The sequence below is a fragment of the Cavia porcellus genome, unplaced genomic scaffold (genome assembly GCF_034190915.1).
Source record: "Cavia porcellus strain 051 isolate PalLab524CR breed Dunkin Hartley unplaced genomic scaffold, mCavPor4.1 scaffold_7, whole genome shotgun sequence".
NCBI classification, from domain to species: Eukaryota; Metazoa; Chordata; class Mammalia; order Rodentia; family Caviidae; genus Cavia; species Cavia porcellus.
In genome coordinates, this window is record NW_026947490.1 from 39,451,333 (window position 1) to 39,469,451 (window position 18,119).

Below are 18,119 nucleotides of genomic sequence, written 5' to 3' on the forward strand. Positions count from 1 at the left end.
TCATCAATTCAGTAGCTAACTGTGCTACTAGGAAGTAAGGCCTCATTGGTGGTGGGTCACTAGAGGCATATCCTAGAAATGTACATATAATTGTCTCCAGGTCCACCCTTCTCTCCCTGCTTCCTGGCTTCCACGAATTGAACAGCTTTCCTCTGCTGTGTTATTTCTGTCTTGGAGTCAGCCAACCATAGACTGAAACCATGAGCCAAAATAAACCTTTCTTGTTTTAAGTTATAGGTATTGGGTATTTTGTCCCAGCAACAGGCAAGTGATTAAGACAGTTCAAAGGTTGCAAGGAGGAATAGGAATAAGCACTGTAGTTAGCTTTCTGCTTCTGTATCTGAGGTCTAGGTAGCTATTAGGTAAGAAAGACCATATATATAATAATAATGTTTTATTTTGTTAATGCCACAAACATGAGCTGAATTCTGAAACAACATAAATTTTCAGTATATGAAAATAGCCTTATTTTGGACTATTGGACAGGGTATCAGTGCTGGTAGAAAATCATGTGATAGCTCCCAAAAGTAATTTTTCCAAGAAGATAAGATTCATTCAGATTTAGATTACAAGTTCAGGGGTAGCCTGTACAACACAATGAGTCCAATTCCAAAGAAACCAAACCTAACCAAACAACCGCAAAAAATAGTATCAAGTTAAACTGTATCTTTTCCATGGAAACAAAGCTCCATAGATGGAGAGGGGAAGAGCAGTTGAAGGAAGGATAAGGGAATGGGGGAAGAAACACCAAGTTATATCATGTACATGTACAAATTCCCTATGATGAATGTGATCATTACGTATATCTGAAATGTACCAATAAAGTCTAACTGAAGTGAAAAAAAAATAAATTGTATCTTTTTTATGGTGAAAAACTAGTCATATTACATAGACTCCAGTGAAGAGGGTGTGGGAGATAAAGCTCTCCTCTTGGCTGTGGAACCACCTACCAGCATAAACCCCGTTTTCTCACTGGCAAAATCATGGTGGTTTTTCAGATCCCTTCTAGCTGTGGCATTCTAGTATGCTGTGAGAATCGAAGTACACAGTACATATTCAAGGTCTGAAGTTAACAAAGATTTTTAATAGACTTAGAGGCCTGATAAGATGATAATAGTAATTGAATAACTTTGTTTCTCAAAATTTATATGTTGGGACCATTTACTAAAAACAAAACAGAACAAAAAACCTGTTTACTCTAGATAAGGATTTCTTTCCATTGGCTAGATGTTTTTGGGTGCTCCCCTTGTGTGGTGATTTAACTGCACTGCTGGCATCTGCCCACTAGATGGCAGTCCTCTTCAACTGTGACCCATGAAAATGTTTCTAAACACAGCAAAAAACTCCCAAGGGCAAATGCCCAGTTGAGAACTAATGCAGTATTAAAGACAGACATAAACTTTATTTCTCGTTTTCTTCATTTTGGGTAGAAAACTAAAAAAATTCATGAAAAAGTCTATAATCAAAGCCTTAAACAGTTAAGGGCTGTCTTAACTATCATTTCCTACCTTTAATCAACTCACTATTCCTCTTCAGAGGATAAAAAGTTACTCATATTAAGCACATTGAATGTAAATCTCACTAATTTAACACTGTATCCCTAACCTCTCTATTTACTAACTAGAACTTAAGAGAATAAAGGTTGATTTTTGCATCATATCATATTTCTTTAAAATAGAAAATAAAATAATTTCCAATTTGGGAAACATAGTACCTAATACCATTTGATTTTAAATTTTATCACTAAAAGATTCCTTAGTTTACTATTTACTAATCATGTGCTCATAAATTCCAGTATAAGTTAAAAAAAAAATTCATGGATTAACCTCCAAAGCATATCAGAAAAAGTGTTCATACATGAAACAGTTGGAATAATGACAGAAGAGCTAACAACAATACAGAAGTGAGAAACATCTTGAATTTTTAAAAATTACTTTAGTAACAAAATCATGAATAAATTTTATATTGTGGCAGACGGTTTATGTAATAAAACAAAAGGCATCCACTTGAAATAAGAAATACTGTATTATAACTTCTATAGGCACAGAGTTAAGTTTTAAGCAATACAGTTGGCCATCATTAATCATCAGCCGTAGTTTAGAGAGGCTGGCTTACAGACAAGTTGTACCCTACAAATGGCTCTTATTTACCACATAGTTCTTAGGGTAAATGTGTTTACCCTTTGACTGAACAGTCACATGAAGACTGTAATAATGGCTGTGGTGTCGGACTAATCGGTGAAGTTTCTTGCCTTCCTTCATGATTTCTTCAGTCTTTTTTTCAGTAGACAAAACCTTTTCTAAATACTCTGGATCTTCTAAGTACAGCTCATCTCCTGCAAAATAACAAAATTTTATTCCATAAAGTATTTTTTATGCATCATTCCAATATGTTTATTGGTGACATAAAATACTTTTATCTATGTCATGCACTTGGAACTTAGTTAGCTGTTAAATAACTTTACAAGTATATCTCAGTATCCTTCTTTTATTTTTAATATCTCTATTCCCAATGAATAGTTTTCTTGGCTGACAAGTAAGTCTTCACTGTGAGCTATACTTTTATAGTATTTCCTAACTTTCTTTAGTCTATTCAATATTGACATATATATTGGCCTTGAGATCCATACTTCTGGTGTTTCCTTGTGTGCTGTTTTGATAATCTGAAAGTTAATCACCATTTGCATAAAAACTGCCAATCCTTCCCACCATACTAACAAATTATACCATTGTTTTCAGGAACTGAGTATCAGACATGAAGTATCACAAAGTATCATGAAGGTCACAAAGTTCTTGACACAAAACTCTAACCTACGCTTGCCCCAATACAATTGGCCATTAACAAAGTTCCTAATTCAACTAAGCTGGCAGTTTACAAGTTCTTACAGTTCAACATTAAAATGTGAAAAAGTGAGATAATTATGAGAAGAAACTGTCAATGTCTAGGAAATACAGTGATACCTCAGTTTACTTAATTCATTCTATAATTGTGGAAAAGATGACCATGTTCGTGGTCATGTGGCAAAGATGACTGCAGTCATGTTCATCACCTGATGCAGAGTTTGTAAAAAAAACAAAATTTTTCCAAATACTTGTAAATCAAACTGTTCACAAACAAAGCCACTCATGAACCAAAGTAACACTGTATTTTTTACAAAAATGTGTATGTGTTTGCACAATATTCAGAATTTCTGGTAACAATAAATACTACGGATATGTTATAGACTTTGATGGTATTTAACTAATATCCTGTAGGCTATAAAATACTGACTCTAACTCATGTCTCTGTTGAATAATATTGTCAGACAGCCCAGTGCACTGTGCTAATACTAACAACAGCATTGATGCTCCACTGTTATACCTGGAAAAAGCTGGATCATCCCATCAGCAGTTATACAGATGATAGGCAGCCATCTTTGTGCTCTTTCTGATGCATGCTCCAAACAAAATTTGTGCAAGTTAGAAAGCGAGGCAAAGTTTTCAAGTCTTCTTATTTCATAGAACTGTGGGGGTGCCAGCCAAATTTCTTTTGAAAGGAAACTTGCAGTTGCCTCTGATGGAGATGACCACTGTGAAAAACAAAGGTAGGAGTTCCTAAGGTTTATTACATTAACAGGACATGAAATTGTTAAATCACTACTTAAAATCTACCTGAAGATGTGAAATTAATTTGTTAAGGATTGTTTGAACCCCTGAGTTCAGGCCAGTCAGAGCAACGTAAGAAAACTTGGTCTATGAAGAAGGAAAAGAAAAGGAGGGGTACGGAAGGGAAGGGGAAGGGAAAGGAGGAAAGGTAGACTAGAGAAGAAAAATAGACTGATCCTTTGAAGAGCTTGATTACTGGAGCATCAATCCTGAGAACTAGTACACAAACTAGAACAGATCACCAAGGTATGATCTGAAGAGTTATTCAGCATAAAAGGGAGGGAACAATGAGAGTGCAGAGTGGTTCTGGCCACTCACAAAGAAAGACTCTTAAGCATGAACTTGAGAGTAGATTGAGAATAGGGTGTCTATTCATTTCTCCTGTTCTTGCCTTGGTTAGCCACTGAGGTTATGATGGCAGACACAACAAAGGATTTAGCCCTTTGGGGCTCTCAGTTACCAAAATGTATCATTTTGTGTGACACTATTACCATGGGAGTGAAGAATCAGGAGCAGTAAGAACAAGGCCAAGAGGCCTGACTCAGCCTAGTGGGGGGGGGGGGATAACTTTTCAGGATTCCAACTAGACAGTGCTTTCCACTAAATTTAAGTGGCCACACTGCTGCAGCCTGCTCCCTGTGCCCAGCACTCCTTCCATAGACACTCACACAAAAAGAGCTGATTCAATGTATATGGAATAATCCAAAAGGTCCTTCTTTAATTGGTCTTCTAAATACATCCACTTACATTACGTGAAACTGTTTCCCACCCTGTAGGGATCCAATCTGATGTGACTACAGCTATTGTGGTGCTATCTACCACTGTACCTGCCAGGTGACCCTGGCACACACTCTCAACCCTACAGGATAAAATTGAGACAGTCAGCCTAGGGTTTTATGCTAGCTACTGACACATGGACTATTTTGTAATTGATGCTGGCCACAGCCCACTTTTGTCTAGCTTAACACATAAGCCCTTCCTCTTGTCTTGGGGTATAGGCATCTTCTTGTCCTGCTGCTGCCCAAGACATGCATTACAGTTTATAGCTAGATGTTCCCCCAAGAACCTTAGGTGACCACAGGTGGAGCTTTTGGAAGGTGATTAGATTTTAGGGCCTTATAGCTGACTTGCTGTTAGGAGGGAGGGTCCAGTCCAAAGAGGTGGGTTTCTAGGGATGTGGCCTAGAAGATTTACCTCCTTCCACAGCCCCTCCACTTTCTCTCCACTTCCTGTGTACCACATTCCTCTGCCAAGCCATCCCACCTTGAAGCCTGTTGACTATGGGCTGAAATATGAGCCAAAATAAATCTCCCTTAAACTGCAGATGTTAGATATTATGTTTCAGTAAGGAAAAAGTTTCTAAGACATATTTCCTACCAGGAGTGGGGTCATTGTTTTGACTACCGGACAGTGTAGTTCAGAGAAACTGTGAAACTGGTTTGCTGGAGGAGTCTGGAAATATTTAGCAATGTCAGCTGGAGAAAGAGTACTAGAATGCTATAAACTGCACTTAATCTTGGAAGATCAAAATGCTTATAGGAATGTAGATGAGAAAGACCAGGTTTAGGAGATTTCAGTTGAGAACAAAGACTCCATTGGCATTAAGGTTAGAGACCATGTGTATGACACTCTAGCAAAATATTTGTCTACATTTTTTTCATATTTTCAGACTTTGTAACACATTGTGATTAAGGGCAGTGGACCAGCTAATCTGGTGGAGGAAATTTTTCAAGGCAGGTCAATATTCAACCTATGGCACAGTTACTATTTACTGCTCTTAGCTAGTGAGAAACAAAAGCAAAAAGTCCATTTCAGAACTGGGTGTGATGGCACACATGTACAATCCCAGCACTCAGGAGTCTGAGACAGGACTGCCTTGAGTTTGAGACCAACCAAAGCTACAAGAAGTAAGTTCAAGGCCAGCCTGAAATACAGAACAAGACCCTGTCTTTAAAAAAGAAATCCTTTTAAAAAGTTTTCAGAGGCGGAAGCAAGGATGATTGCTTAATGCTTCAAGTTTGAGGCTGGTCTGGGCTATTTAATGAGTTCAAGACAAGCCTACACAGTGAGACCCTGTCTACAAAAACCAAAAGAAATTGGGCATGGTAGCATAAATCTATAATCCCAGCACTTGGGAGGCTAAGGCAAGGCCAGTCTGGGATACATAGTAAGTTCAAGGTCAGCTGGAACTAAATAGTAAGACTGTCTCAAAAAAAAAGAAAAAAGAAAAAGAAAAAGAAAAAGAAAGAAAGAAAAGAAAAGAAAAAGAAACCTCCAGACATTAATAAATGCACTCAGGATAAGATTACCATATCATGCCATTGAGAACCACTGATCTAATACAGATTAAGAACTGTTTATTGTTTAATAACAAATGCTAGAGAGACTAAAGGGCGAAAAGGAACTCTCCTACATTGTTGGCAATATCAATTAGTGCAACCACTACGGAAATCATTTTGGAGGTTTCTCAGAAAACTAAAACTAGAAATTCCGCTTGACCCAGCTATTCACCTTCTAGGTATTTTCCCAAAAGAGTTTTAAGACATCATATTACAGTGATACATGCATAACCCAGCTTATAATAGCACAATTCGTAATAGCTAAATCTTGGATGTGACCTACATGTCCATCAACAGATGAATGGATAAAGAAAGAATAGTTTTTACCTGCTATGGAGTATTACTCTGCCATAAAGATAAATGAGTCATTAGTAGGAATATGGATGTATCTTGAGACCATAATGTTAAGTGAAATGAATTAGACACATAAACTTAAATATATGGTTTCTTACAAGAAACCCAAAATATAAATAAAGAACTAAACAAAAGAGATAATACCAAGTAGAGAGACACTAGATGTTTCCCAACTAGGAAGGAGATCAAGGGATGGAGGAAGGGAAATGGAAGTAAGATAAAAAGGAATTAAATTGTTATGTATATGTAGCAACTCTCTACAAGGAATGTGAAAATTATGTACTATCCATAGGTACTAATAAAAAAATTTTAAAGCAATGTTTATCTGAACTTCCCTTTCATCCATGGGAGTTCAAATTACCTCCATTTCCCATGTAAGAAATCCAGACAGAACTCATGAGACAACTATTTCCAGACATTGAAAAATATAGAATTATAAGCTGAGGAAAGAAAAATGAGTAAGGTAATTCTAACTATTATCTACAATTTCTGCCTAAAAGTAATTCTCAGACTGCAGCACCAGAAGGGAGGACCTAACTGGAGACTAGGATTCTTACTGATCTGAGGAGATAGAAATCAGAATTTAGGAAGCCCATTCAGGTTAGCACTTGGAAAGCAGTGTGCCTGAGAGGAAGATCTACCAGAATATAGCTCCACAAATCTGTATAGAATACTCTTGAATCTTTGCTAAATATTTTTACATGCATGCATAAAGTAAAACCACATATGACTGGAAAAGACAACTTTTCAGGGAAGAATTAGCCAGGAGCTTTAAAGCTAAATTTTCAGAGCTCACCAAAGGCCAAGAATTTTTACAAACACCCCATCAAACAATATACACACATATTCTTTCCAAATGCAAAAGGAGTATTCACCAGGACCTACCATATGCATAGCATAAAGTGAATCTCAAGAAATTTTAAAAAGAGGCAGGTTCAAGCCAGCAAGATAAAAGCAGCAAAGCATCTGAGGTGGAGTTCTGGAGCCCACATCTGCCTTCCTGGCAGCTGGCAGCTGGCAGGTCCAGCCCAGCTTTATTACAAGGTTGTGGATCATTACGGAAATCATAGAAATTTGGGGACCCTAGAAAAGAGCTTGTAAATGTTGGAACTGGATTAGTGAGTGCTCCAGCATGGGGCAATATCATGGAATTATAGATTTAAGTGAATAAAAAGAGAAAGATTGTAGATGTCAGTTTTAATACATCTGGCTGTGGTTCTGCAATTGCCTCTAGCACATTAGCCATGGGATGGGTGAAAGAGAAGACAGTGGAGGAAACCTGGATCATCAAAAACACGGACATCGCCAAGGACTCTGCCTTCTGCCAGTGAAACTGCACTGTTCCATGCTGGCAGAAAATGCAATCAAGACCACCAAGGCTGATTACTGATTAAAGCAAAAACCCAAGAAAGGTGAAGCAGAGGTGTACCCTCAGCAAAGCTTCAGTAGGACTGTTTGCCCACCTTTTTGACATCATCTTTGTAGACAATAGTTAGAATCATGTCCAGATGCTGGGTTTGCTACTAAAAAAAAAAAAACACCTATTGAGATTTCCACAATATTTGCCATTCACACTATGACTAATTTTAGCAAATACAACGTTTAATTGTTCCGAATCCTGTGGCTGCTTCCAGCTCATTTTTTTTCTCCTGTCAGTTGAGCTGACGTCTTAACAAGGTTTGAGAGAGGCACATCTCATGCATGCAGCACGCACAGTCATCACGCTCATGAACCAAAGACTCTCAGCTCACTTTTACTGCCTTAATGCGATGCATATTTGATTCACACATATGGCCTTCAAACTGAAATCTGTGAAAACTTAAATTCTGATGTCAAGAAATGCGTAAATATCTAATTTTCCTAACTCTATTTTGAGGAAGATGGCCAGTAGAATGCCTTGGTCCTATTACTTGGTAGAACCAACTTTTGCACATACCTAAGACAAAATAAGTGGGGATGCAATGAGCGATAAAATGGAGACAGTGTCCCGCAGGGGTAAAGCCGAGGCCTTGGAACTGTGAAGCCAGATAACCAAGAAGCCACGTACACGGACCTAGTCTGCTGTGGTGAGGGCTGGGCGGCTGGGATCCCAAACTTGCTCAGTTATTTCCTAGCTGTACTACTTGTACTACTGCACTTCCCTCCCCGGGCTCAGCCTATCCGTGGTGTCTGCGCCCTATCATGAGGACGCCTCACCTGGTAGCTCACCACCTCGACCAGATCAGTTTGGATGGGAGGCGGTTCACGCAAGCAACACAGGAAGAAATTCACATCGAAGCGGTGGCGTGTCTCACTCATAAAAGGCGTGACCCACCCGCTCCAGTCATGCAGCGCCCAGATGTTGGGCGTGCAGTCCAGGTGCACACACAAGTCTAAGAAATGGCGCGCGTCGCCACGGACGCGGGTGCGCCAGGTAGACACGTCCAGCGGAAGTTCGAGGGCACAGTCGGGTTCAGAAGCAGAACCTTGAGACTCGGGACTCTGCCGGGCGCCCCTGGGCCGCAACAGCAGCACGCCCGACTCCTCGAAAGCCTCCCTGATGGCGCAGATGCGCAGGGCTACGTCATCAGGCAGCGCCGCGGCACGGCCGTCGGCGGCATCGGGCCGCAAGAAGGGTAGTTCCGGGAAGGTTGTTCGCTGGGGCCGCGCTGGGCCCAGGCCAAAGCGGGGAGGCCCGTGGTGCGGCGCAAAGAGGTGCAGCCAGTCGGCCGAGCGGTCGGCCGCCTCCAGGACGCCACCCGGGAAGACGTGCGCGCCTGGCATGAAGGACTGGCGCGCGGAGCGCTGCAAAAGCAGAACTCGGAAGCCCTCCGCGGGCGGCAGGGACGACGCGGCGGCGCCCAGGCGCGTCCATCCCGCCGCCAACACTAAGGTGGCCGCCTGCCGCCAGATCTTCGGATCCGTCCTCAGGGAACCGCTCATGACGACCGGCAGAGCGCAGCTTTCGGGCACGCCAAAAGCACCCAGACAGATTGTCTAAGGTTACAGCGACCCAACCACTTCCGGGACTTGAGGGCGAGCCCAGCGGTCTTCATTTATACCGTGGCTTTCTTGTAGGAGGGGCGTGACATCCGAGAGCGGCCACACCCTGGAGTGCGCTCACAGGTCCAAGGCACTGAACTGTGCGAGACTCCCGCGGTGATGGTCATTCACCGCTGCCTGAAAGGGGGACAATGTCATCCCTACTCAAGAAGCTTCCACTGCGAGCCGAATACCTAAGGGACTTGTAAAATGTTTTGGGAGACATTCAATCCTGACCCAGAAACAGGAATGTCTTTTCAGCTTGTTTAGTGGCCAGAAGAGCCCCCACCTCCAAGACTAGAACTATCTTTTGAAAAAAAGCCTGTTTAAATTTGAGTGTTTTCTTTTACAGTTCCTTTTTGAGTCACCAACAGCACCTCCCACAATTCCTATAACTATCGATTGTACTTCCTTATGCTTTTGGGTGAGTTAGGCTATACTCCTGCTGAGCTTTTTCCCCCTCAGGAGAATCCACAGACAGTACTGTCACTATTTAAATTGCTACTTGTTACTATTGTTTCGAAAGATGCAAATACTTGTGTACTCACTGAGTTCCCCTAAGCAGAAAATGGAGCCATTTGTTGAGAAAAGCACAGGTAGTAGTCAAGAACGGACATATTTTCTACAGAGATCTGCTAGGTTCCATTCAATTTGATGCCCACAATAATAATTTGGCTAAACGTTTTTGCCAACCTCTAACTGAGCTTATCTTTGAGAACAGAGTATTTCTGTGCTGACCAGATTAGTTGACACCAGCTAGAGCCAAGATGACCGCCTAAACTTCTAACAGTCCTCAAACCCCATTATAATCCCACTTGCATGCTAAGTAACTGAAGCCTTAGCATCCTAATAGTTGACAATTCCTGTGACCATGACCAGAAAGCTATTTCTTTATTAGCCAGGTCCTCCCCTTCATTTCTTGTATCATGTATGTGTGACTGCCCCATTCCCAATGGGTTGAGAAGTTGATTTCAACCATAGACTCTTGCTTCTCCAGTCTCTGGAGTACATAAACTTGTGCTTTGATTAGCACCTTCTGTTTCACTCTCTGGCTTAATGATACTGAACTGAAAAACATCCACCTTTATGGAAGGAACCAGAGAAGTTTTCTAAGAAGGTCACAGAATACAAGTTGGAGATACGTTGTGATTTATCTTTAGTTACGCCCCAAGAACCTCATGTGCTCATAGTTGGGGCTTTTGGAAGGTGATTGGATTATGGTGGCTTATAGCTGATTTACTATTAGGAGGTGAGGCCTAGTAAGCAGCCCTCAAAGGATTTGTCTCCCTTCCCTACTTCTTTCATTCTCTCTGCTCACCACCACCACCATGCTGTATGCAACTTCTCCTCTGCCATGCCTTCTGCCATGGCATTCTGTCGTGGAGCCAGTCAACTATGGACTAAAACCTCTACAAACTGTGAGCTAAAATAAACATTTCTTTCTTTAAGATGTGGGTATTGGGCATTGCATCTCAGCAATTAGAAAAGTGACCAAGATAAGAACCCTGCCTGATCTGTTGCTCTCAGCTCTGAAACAGAACTCTCTTAACTGAAATAATCATTTCTGAGTCTACTATAGAGTCCAGGATAGTACTAGGGAACATTTATTTATTTATTTATTTATTTATTGATACTGAAGATCACACTTGGGTTGCTGTACCACTTCACCACATCACCAGTCATTTATTTATTTAATTTTGAGATAGGATCTTGCTAAATTATACAGGTGAACTTGAATTTGCAATCCTCCTGTCTCATCCTCCCATGGTACTAGGATTATAGGTGTAAGCCAAAATGCCTAGCTGGGGAGTGCCCTACCTTCTGAATGATTCAGGTACTAGGACCTAGAGGAACTCAAGAAAAGTAGTTGATGTTTTCATTAGACAGGGTCCATGCAGATCCCTCAGTTACAGTGGGGTGGATTTAACAGAATGCCACACCATTGTGTATGATGAGCAATTGCAAAGTGTATCTCCAGTAGTAAAGATACCCACCTGCACTTACAAAAGATCACTGCAAGATATTCTCAAGGAGGTCTGTGCAGACAAAAATGTAGCACTAACAGAAAAAGTTTCAGGGTGACAGCGCACTGATACAGCAGACTTTCAGGATGTTCAGGCCTGCCCACAGGACTCCTCATTGGGTTTCTAGTTTAAGATTGACAGGAATTATTGATGGGCTGCTGAGTCATCTCAGGTGAAATGATTTACAGAGTAGTCAGAAAGTTGAATTGTTGCAATGCTAAATACTTGGTTAAATAAATGAAGATATGGATAACTGTATGTATGTCTAAGTGTATAGCATTGACAACCATATTACTAAGCTTTTGTTGGATAGTTGAACAGAACTGTTTGCAGTCTGTTTGAATTCCGACTTTCTATGTTCCACTTTTGTCTCGTGAACAACTATTTGTAAAAGGACAGTATGTAAACATTAACTAGTGATTTCTTACTGTTTATTTTTTCTCTGAATGTATGTATTATTTCTACCCATTTTCTGTTTTATTTAGTCTTTCTTTAAATAAAATTTTTTTTAAAAGTAAATACTTGGTTAAATATGCAGAGCAGAGGAAAGGAAGGAGTTAGGGTTCTATATTGGGAGACTATACTAACATTCTTTCAATTGTGGAATAATAATAGTCCTAGGAGTAAAATTTACCAAGTACTTACTGTGTGTAAGGCACGGGAGCTTTGTAAGTATTCATTTTCTAGCACTTACAAAACCCCAAAAGGTAGACTATTATCATCACTTTATAGAAGACTAGCTGTGTATAAATAGCTAGAAGGGACACACTTTTCACTATAAAATAGCACTGTGATTTTGTGGATATACATACTTGTTTTACTTTATTTTTAAATTTCTTTTGGTTTTTTTAGTAATGGGGATTGAATCTGGGGCCTTCATGCTGAGTTATAACACCACCTTTTTTTCCCCATTTTTGAGGCAAGATCTCACTGAATCACTAAGCTGCATTGGTTGGGCTCGAACTTCTGATCCTCTGCCTCAGTCTCCCAGAGTGCTGAGGTTACAGGGCTATGGCACACCAAGCCTGGCTGCAAGTTGCTTTTAAAACATTTAAACTAGGCCTGGTGGTATAGGCCTGTGGTGCTAAGGACTCTGGTAGGTTGAAGAAGGAGAATCAAAAGTTTAAGTCTAGCCTGGGCAACTTAACAAATTAGGGAGACCCTGTCTCAAAAATAAAAAATAAAAATTGGGCTGATGATGTGGCTCAGTGTGAAGATCCTAGATTCAATCCCTGTGTCACGTCTGGGTGAGCAGCACTGCTCCACTGAGAGGAATAGCTAACCAGGATTGTGAACTTGGCACCAGTAAAGAATTAATGGGATAGAGTTAAAGAAAGAAAGAAACTTTTTTGTAAGGAGGAAAAAGGCAGAAAACAGAAAATTGTCCTGAAAAGGAAGCAGGGGGTCTAGATGGATTTCCCCTGGGTCCTTTGTCTCCAGCTTCTTATATCAGGTTTGGGGAACCTTTCTTCTCTGGAACTTGTCCAGATCTTAGCTATGTTGACTCTTCCTTAGAACCTGTAATGTGCCAGCATGCCTTCCTGTTCCTGAAGGAGCACAGCTTGCTATTTTTCTCGGTTTTGTGCTGACAGATATCAATAGGCCTTTGTCCTCACTAACTGATCTCCTATATCTCCCCCTTTCTGCAATAGCAGCAACAGAATAGCAATTCTGCTGTTCATCCCTGGGGGAAGTATGTAGATATAGTCATTCTTCTATCCTGAGATCTAGTGTTTAATGACTATGCCTCCCTTCACAGCTGCAATCTGTCAGTACTGGATCCTTCCAAGGATCCCTGTCTGACTGCCTAGCATTGTCTGACTACCTGTAATATAACTATCTTAACTGTAACTTCTATGGAGAAGTACCACTAAGGGGACAAAGGATGAAGACTGTTCTGGATACTTCTGACTGAAGAGGGGCAAAGTTGTGATCAGCAATCAGAAATTCTCCACAGTGGTCTATTTAAAAGAATTTGGTGTTCTTGTTTCAGGCAGGTGTTAACGATGGGCATGTCTTTGTGCTTCCTGAGTGGTTTTCTTCAGTAATCATCTGGGAGACATCTTTCATTGGTGAGGAGAGCAGAATAAGGTTCCACCATGAGTGTGTCATGGGGAGGACTTTTGTATGGTTTCAAGCTCCTAGAGGACACTCACACTGTCCATTTCCTGCAATGACACAATCAAACCCCCACACTCATGCCAACAATGTAATCAGTCCCTCCCAATTTCCTGTCTCTAAGAGACACAAAACAATTGTGCTTTCTCTCTTTCCCTATGCTCTTGTACTTTTGACAAATGTAATTCCACCAGGGTGCTACCTATATCACCAACAGGATTCAAAAAATTAAGTGTAAATGTTGCAAATCAAGGCAAGCCTATGGTTTATTATGACTTACTATCTGTACCCACCCACCCACCTACACACACACACTTTTAAGAATAGGAAAATTTGGGCTGGGTGTACAGATCAATTGCAAAGTACCTGCTTGGCAAGCACAAGATCATGAGTTTGATCACTGGTACAAAAAAAAAAAGCATAGCAGGAAAATATATTGGAGAAAAGGAATGGGGAATAGGAATAGCTTCTGACAGACAGCAGAGGTCCCAAATGATCTGGACTGCTAATGAGCAAACTTCTCATTATAGAGCAAAATCACTGAGGTGGGTAAAATATGGGTCAAAATTATGATCAACCAATAAGATTATAAGTGTAGTCACTTAAGTAGTATTGACTCCAATGGCAGCAAGGGCATATGGGTGACATCATTAATGTTGCTTCATAATCTATAGTTTTGTCTTTAGTATTAGTCTTAGTGGTCTTAATGAATGGAAGAGGATAGCCTACCCCTAATGAGATAATGATAAATCTCAAAGGGATGATACCAATAATCTCAAGCTTCTGTTTATCCCTTAGGGAAGTATACAAATCTAGTTGCTGAGACTTTATCTTTTTCAAATGTGCCTCCAGCCACAGTCTTGAAGCATTCCCATTCTCTGTACTGACTCCTTTCAGGGCCTGGAACTGTCTGACTGCCTACAATATTTCCCCCTAACTTAGCTATCTATAATGTTCCCCTCTCTGAAGAGGTATCCCTAACTGTGGTTAGGAGAGAAGGGGCATGGTTCAAGCTGAGAAGGGTCAGTGTAGGGGAAACCACAATGAGAGTCCTTCTCTAGAGGATTAATCTAATGGGCTTTGGCTAGAAGTCCTGTTGAAGTTTAACAGTTATGAACTGCCTTTACAAGGTCAATCTAGTGGACCCTGGCAAAAGGAGTCTGGCACATTTGCCATTGGTTCCAATGACATTGGTTCCAGTGACATTGGTTCCAATGTTGATCTACATGATTACTTGGAGTTTGGCAGCCTCTAAGCAAGCATAAATAAATTTTCCAAGAAATTAAAGTATGAACAATCAAAGCATGAGAACTGGAATGGAAAGGCAGGTTGGGGAAGGAGCCAGATCCATAAACTGCTCTGAGAAGATTGGAATAGCAATTGTAACTAGTTGTCTCTTAAACCCTACTATTAACGGATATTAGCTGTAAATCCAATGCTTCTTGTCATAAGTCCTTCTAGTTTTAGCTGTAAGAAGATGGAGAGTTCAATGGTTTCAAAAGACTAGTTAACTAAGGAATTTAAAGATTCTTGCTGAATTTTTTTAGATTCCACTATACTTTTTTCCTTAATATACCATAACTGTGGCCAGCTGCTGGTTTAGCTAGAAACTTCCAGAAGGGGTCAGTGGTTGGAGCCCTTTTTATTACAATTGTATACTATACTATTATACTACATAACTATACATTTTATTATAATTGTATAATTTTTATACATGTTTTAGTTATACTTCTCTGCTGGGTATTTAAGATCAAGTTAAATGAGACCTGTGTTAATCAAAAATAACCTTCTGCTACCTATCGAGCTTGGTTAGGTTTCCTCAGGCATTACTTTTGGAACCATGTACAGAGCCTCTCAGCTCATCTGTCAGTGTCAGCCTCCAGGATGGGTCGTGGTCTTGCTTGACCATGTTGCTATCTGTGAAAACAAGGGAAACTTTTCCCTCTTTGATGACCCTCTTTTGGCACACTAAATCTGTTGATTCCGGTCCTGTGGGGTTCAGCAATCTCTCTTCTTAGGAGGTTGTAGAATCCTGTAGAAGAGGTTCCCTCAGGTCCTATGGGTCCTCATTGATTGTGGAGGGTCAAGGACAAAATATTGCCTAGATGTCTTCTTAGCCCAGTTACTTTTCTTATTTTAGTCACCAAAATTTCAGTTGTTGAACACCCAAAAGAGATGATCAGTTTCATCAGTATTGCAAAGGGAGCAGTGAGTTTAACTATTGCAGTTTCATCTGAATATCAAGCACTTTAAAGTATAACCAGAGGACTTTTATTTCTTATCAACCTTGGTTGTTTTAGTAGTTGAATCCCCGAGGAGTGCTAATAGACAACAGTTACATCATTTTACAGAGAAAAATTCAGGTCAAAGGTCACATATGGTATTTTTAACATGACAATCATGGTGACATTGTAACACCCTTAAACTTCCATCCTAGTATACCTTTTTAGTCAAATGTCTTCATCTGATCACAAGACAGACATTAAATGACACAAAGAAACTCACCTAATTTATTATCCTTCAATAGGATGACATCCCAGGAGAAGGACCCTGTCTATAAACATACCTTAGAGGTTCATAATATCTAGCCTTTGATTTTCAGTGTGTGACACTGTGAGATTGTTCGGTGCCTGAACATCTCTAAATGTAGTGACATATATCACATAAATTAAAAAACCTATCATTTGACTGGTGATCTCATGCTGCTTTGACATGTATCTCTTATCACAAGTATCTGGGGCACAAAAGAAAGGCAGATATCTGAGCCTAAAAGAAAAGATTATCACCATAAATGATCCTGGTTTTATATTTTAGAAGATCTATATACTTGAAAGGCATGAATACATTTAGTACACCATGAAATTAACAATAATGAGTGTCTCAGATGTATGAAAATCTTTGTATGTTAACTTAGTTTTGTATCAAGAGCAACTTTTTTTCCAAGGGGGAAACAATGCTACATACATTGCACATTGTCATCCCCAAATCATTCACCCAGCGCACAAGACATCTGCATTCAATCCTCTGAACAATACCAGCACAAATCTTTCTCTTTAGTAAACTTATAGAAATCATTAGTATAACTATCTTAAATTCAAGAGCAACTTTTTTAAAAACCTTGTTGTTTTACTCATAGAAAACTTAGTTTTTTATGAGAACCAATGTAAACACATAATAATGTGTTTAACAATATTTCTTGGTGTGTGTCTTTAAAAAGACAATTGGAGTCCCTTTTGTAAACAGAGACTGAAATAAATGTTTCCAGGCAGCTGCTGTTTGCTAAAGGGAGTTCTATCCTGCAGTTTTCTCCAAACCTAAGGGGTTTCTATTTAATCATGTTGACAAATTTTTTGAATGACTCACAAGAACCAGGACATAACTGCACATTATTTTTGACCAATAAAAGACTCTAAAGTTGTTGTACATAGACAACAATATGTGTTGCATTTGTAAAACCAGTCTTGACATCATTTTGATCAGCTGGCTACCTGGGTAGAAGCATGTCCTTAACCCTAACGACACTTATCATCAGCCCACTTATGTTATAGACATAAATATTTTAAAAATCCAAAGAAGCAATGAGAAGAAAAGTTTATCAACCTTGAACAAAACAGCTGTAGATGTTGTAAGCAGTCAAACTAAACAGACAAACAGGCACACATAAAACAATTATTAATAGACCAGAATACATTCAAAAGTATGTGGGCAAGTTAAATTACAATAACTCTTTAACAGTTTTTAAATTTGTAACTATAAGTAGACTAGTCTGAACGTTTTTGTAGGTTAATTTACAGAGATCTCGTAATAATAATCAGAAAGAATAAAAAAGAACCTTTTTATAACTGTGAACAAAAGGCAATGCATAAAAGGGACAAGGCACAAGGAATTGAAAAAGACAATGCATAAAATTCAAGAATGATTATTTTTGATTAGCTAAGTGAGCCGCAATCCAAAATCCAGGTGAAATATTTTAGGGGTGTCATGAAACAAACACAAACTCATGCCTCCTTCTGAAGATCTTAGTGGGGCCTCTAACATGATTTAGGGAAATGTTAGATGTTAGATATGCTGAGTTAATGTTCCCTGAAGTCAAAGAATAAATTCTCAGGAACAATGGAGGTTAAGAGTAGGAAAATATATTGGAGAAAAGGAATGAGGAGAAGGAATAGCACTTGAGAAATAGGCAGAGCCCCAAATGGGTTGCCCCTACTTTTTGTTTTTGTAATTGCTATTTTAATGTCAAATGTGCATGCTCAACAATATCTTGCCCTGTGGCTTACAAGAAATTCCAGTAAAATGATTAACATTCCATGACTGCAAAAATCATTGAAATCTCTCACTTGTATAGGCAAGACCGTTATCTGTTTTTATTTTCTTAGGAACTCCAATCTTGTAAACATAGAGAGACAATATTGCAGTATACACCCCAAAGCATAGTCTGCATGGCAGGTAGCATGCATAAAATGAAAATATGTATCTATGCTACTATGCATACATTGAGGTCTGCCCAAATGGATATATATGTTTTACATCCATTTGCCATAACTCATTTTCTGGGAGGCCTTGGAGATTACAGTCTTTTGATGGCACTGATGGAAGTTTTGCATGCCAGACAAGAT

General features: G+C 39.7%; 1 protein-coding gene and 1 pseudogene across 2 annotated transcripts; both read right to left on the minus strand.

Moving 5' to 3' along the window:
- Positions 1–379: 379 nt before the first annotated feature.
- Nudt19 (nudix hydrolase 19) lies at positions 380–9,602 on the minus strand. Of its 2 annotated transcripts, XM_063253394.1 has the most exons (4): positions 8,534–9,602; positions 7,801–7,857; positions 3,361–3,568; positions 380–2,335 (listed from the first exon to the last, which is right to left on the minus strand). In XM_063253394.1, the coding sequence occupies exons 1-4, from the start codon at positions 9,257–9,259 to the stop codon at positions 2,130–2,132; spliced, it is 1,197 nt and encodes a 398-aa protein (XP_063109464.1). In that variant the 5' UTR covers positions 9,260–9,602; the 3' UTR covers positions 380–2,129. The 2 variants fall into 2 exon arrangements, with proteins under 2 accessions (XP_063109464.1, XP_003466744.2); XM_003466696.5 differs by lacking the exon at positions 7,801–7,857 and having other exon boundaries at positions 8,534–9,593.
- LOC111755864 (small nucleolar RNA U13) lies at positions 7,988–8,078 on the minus strand (annotated as a pseudogene).
- Positions 9,603–18,119: the final 8,517 nt, after the last annotated feature.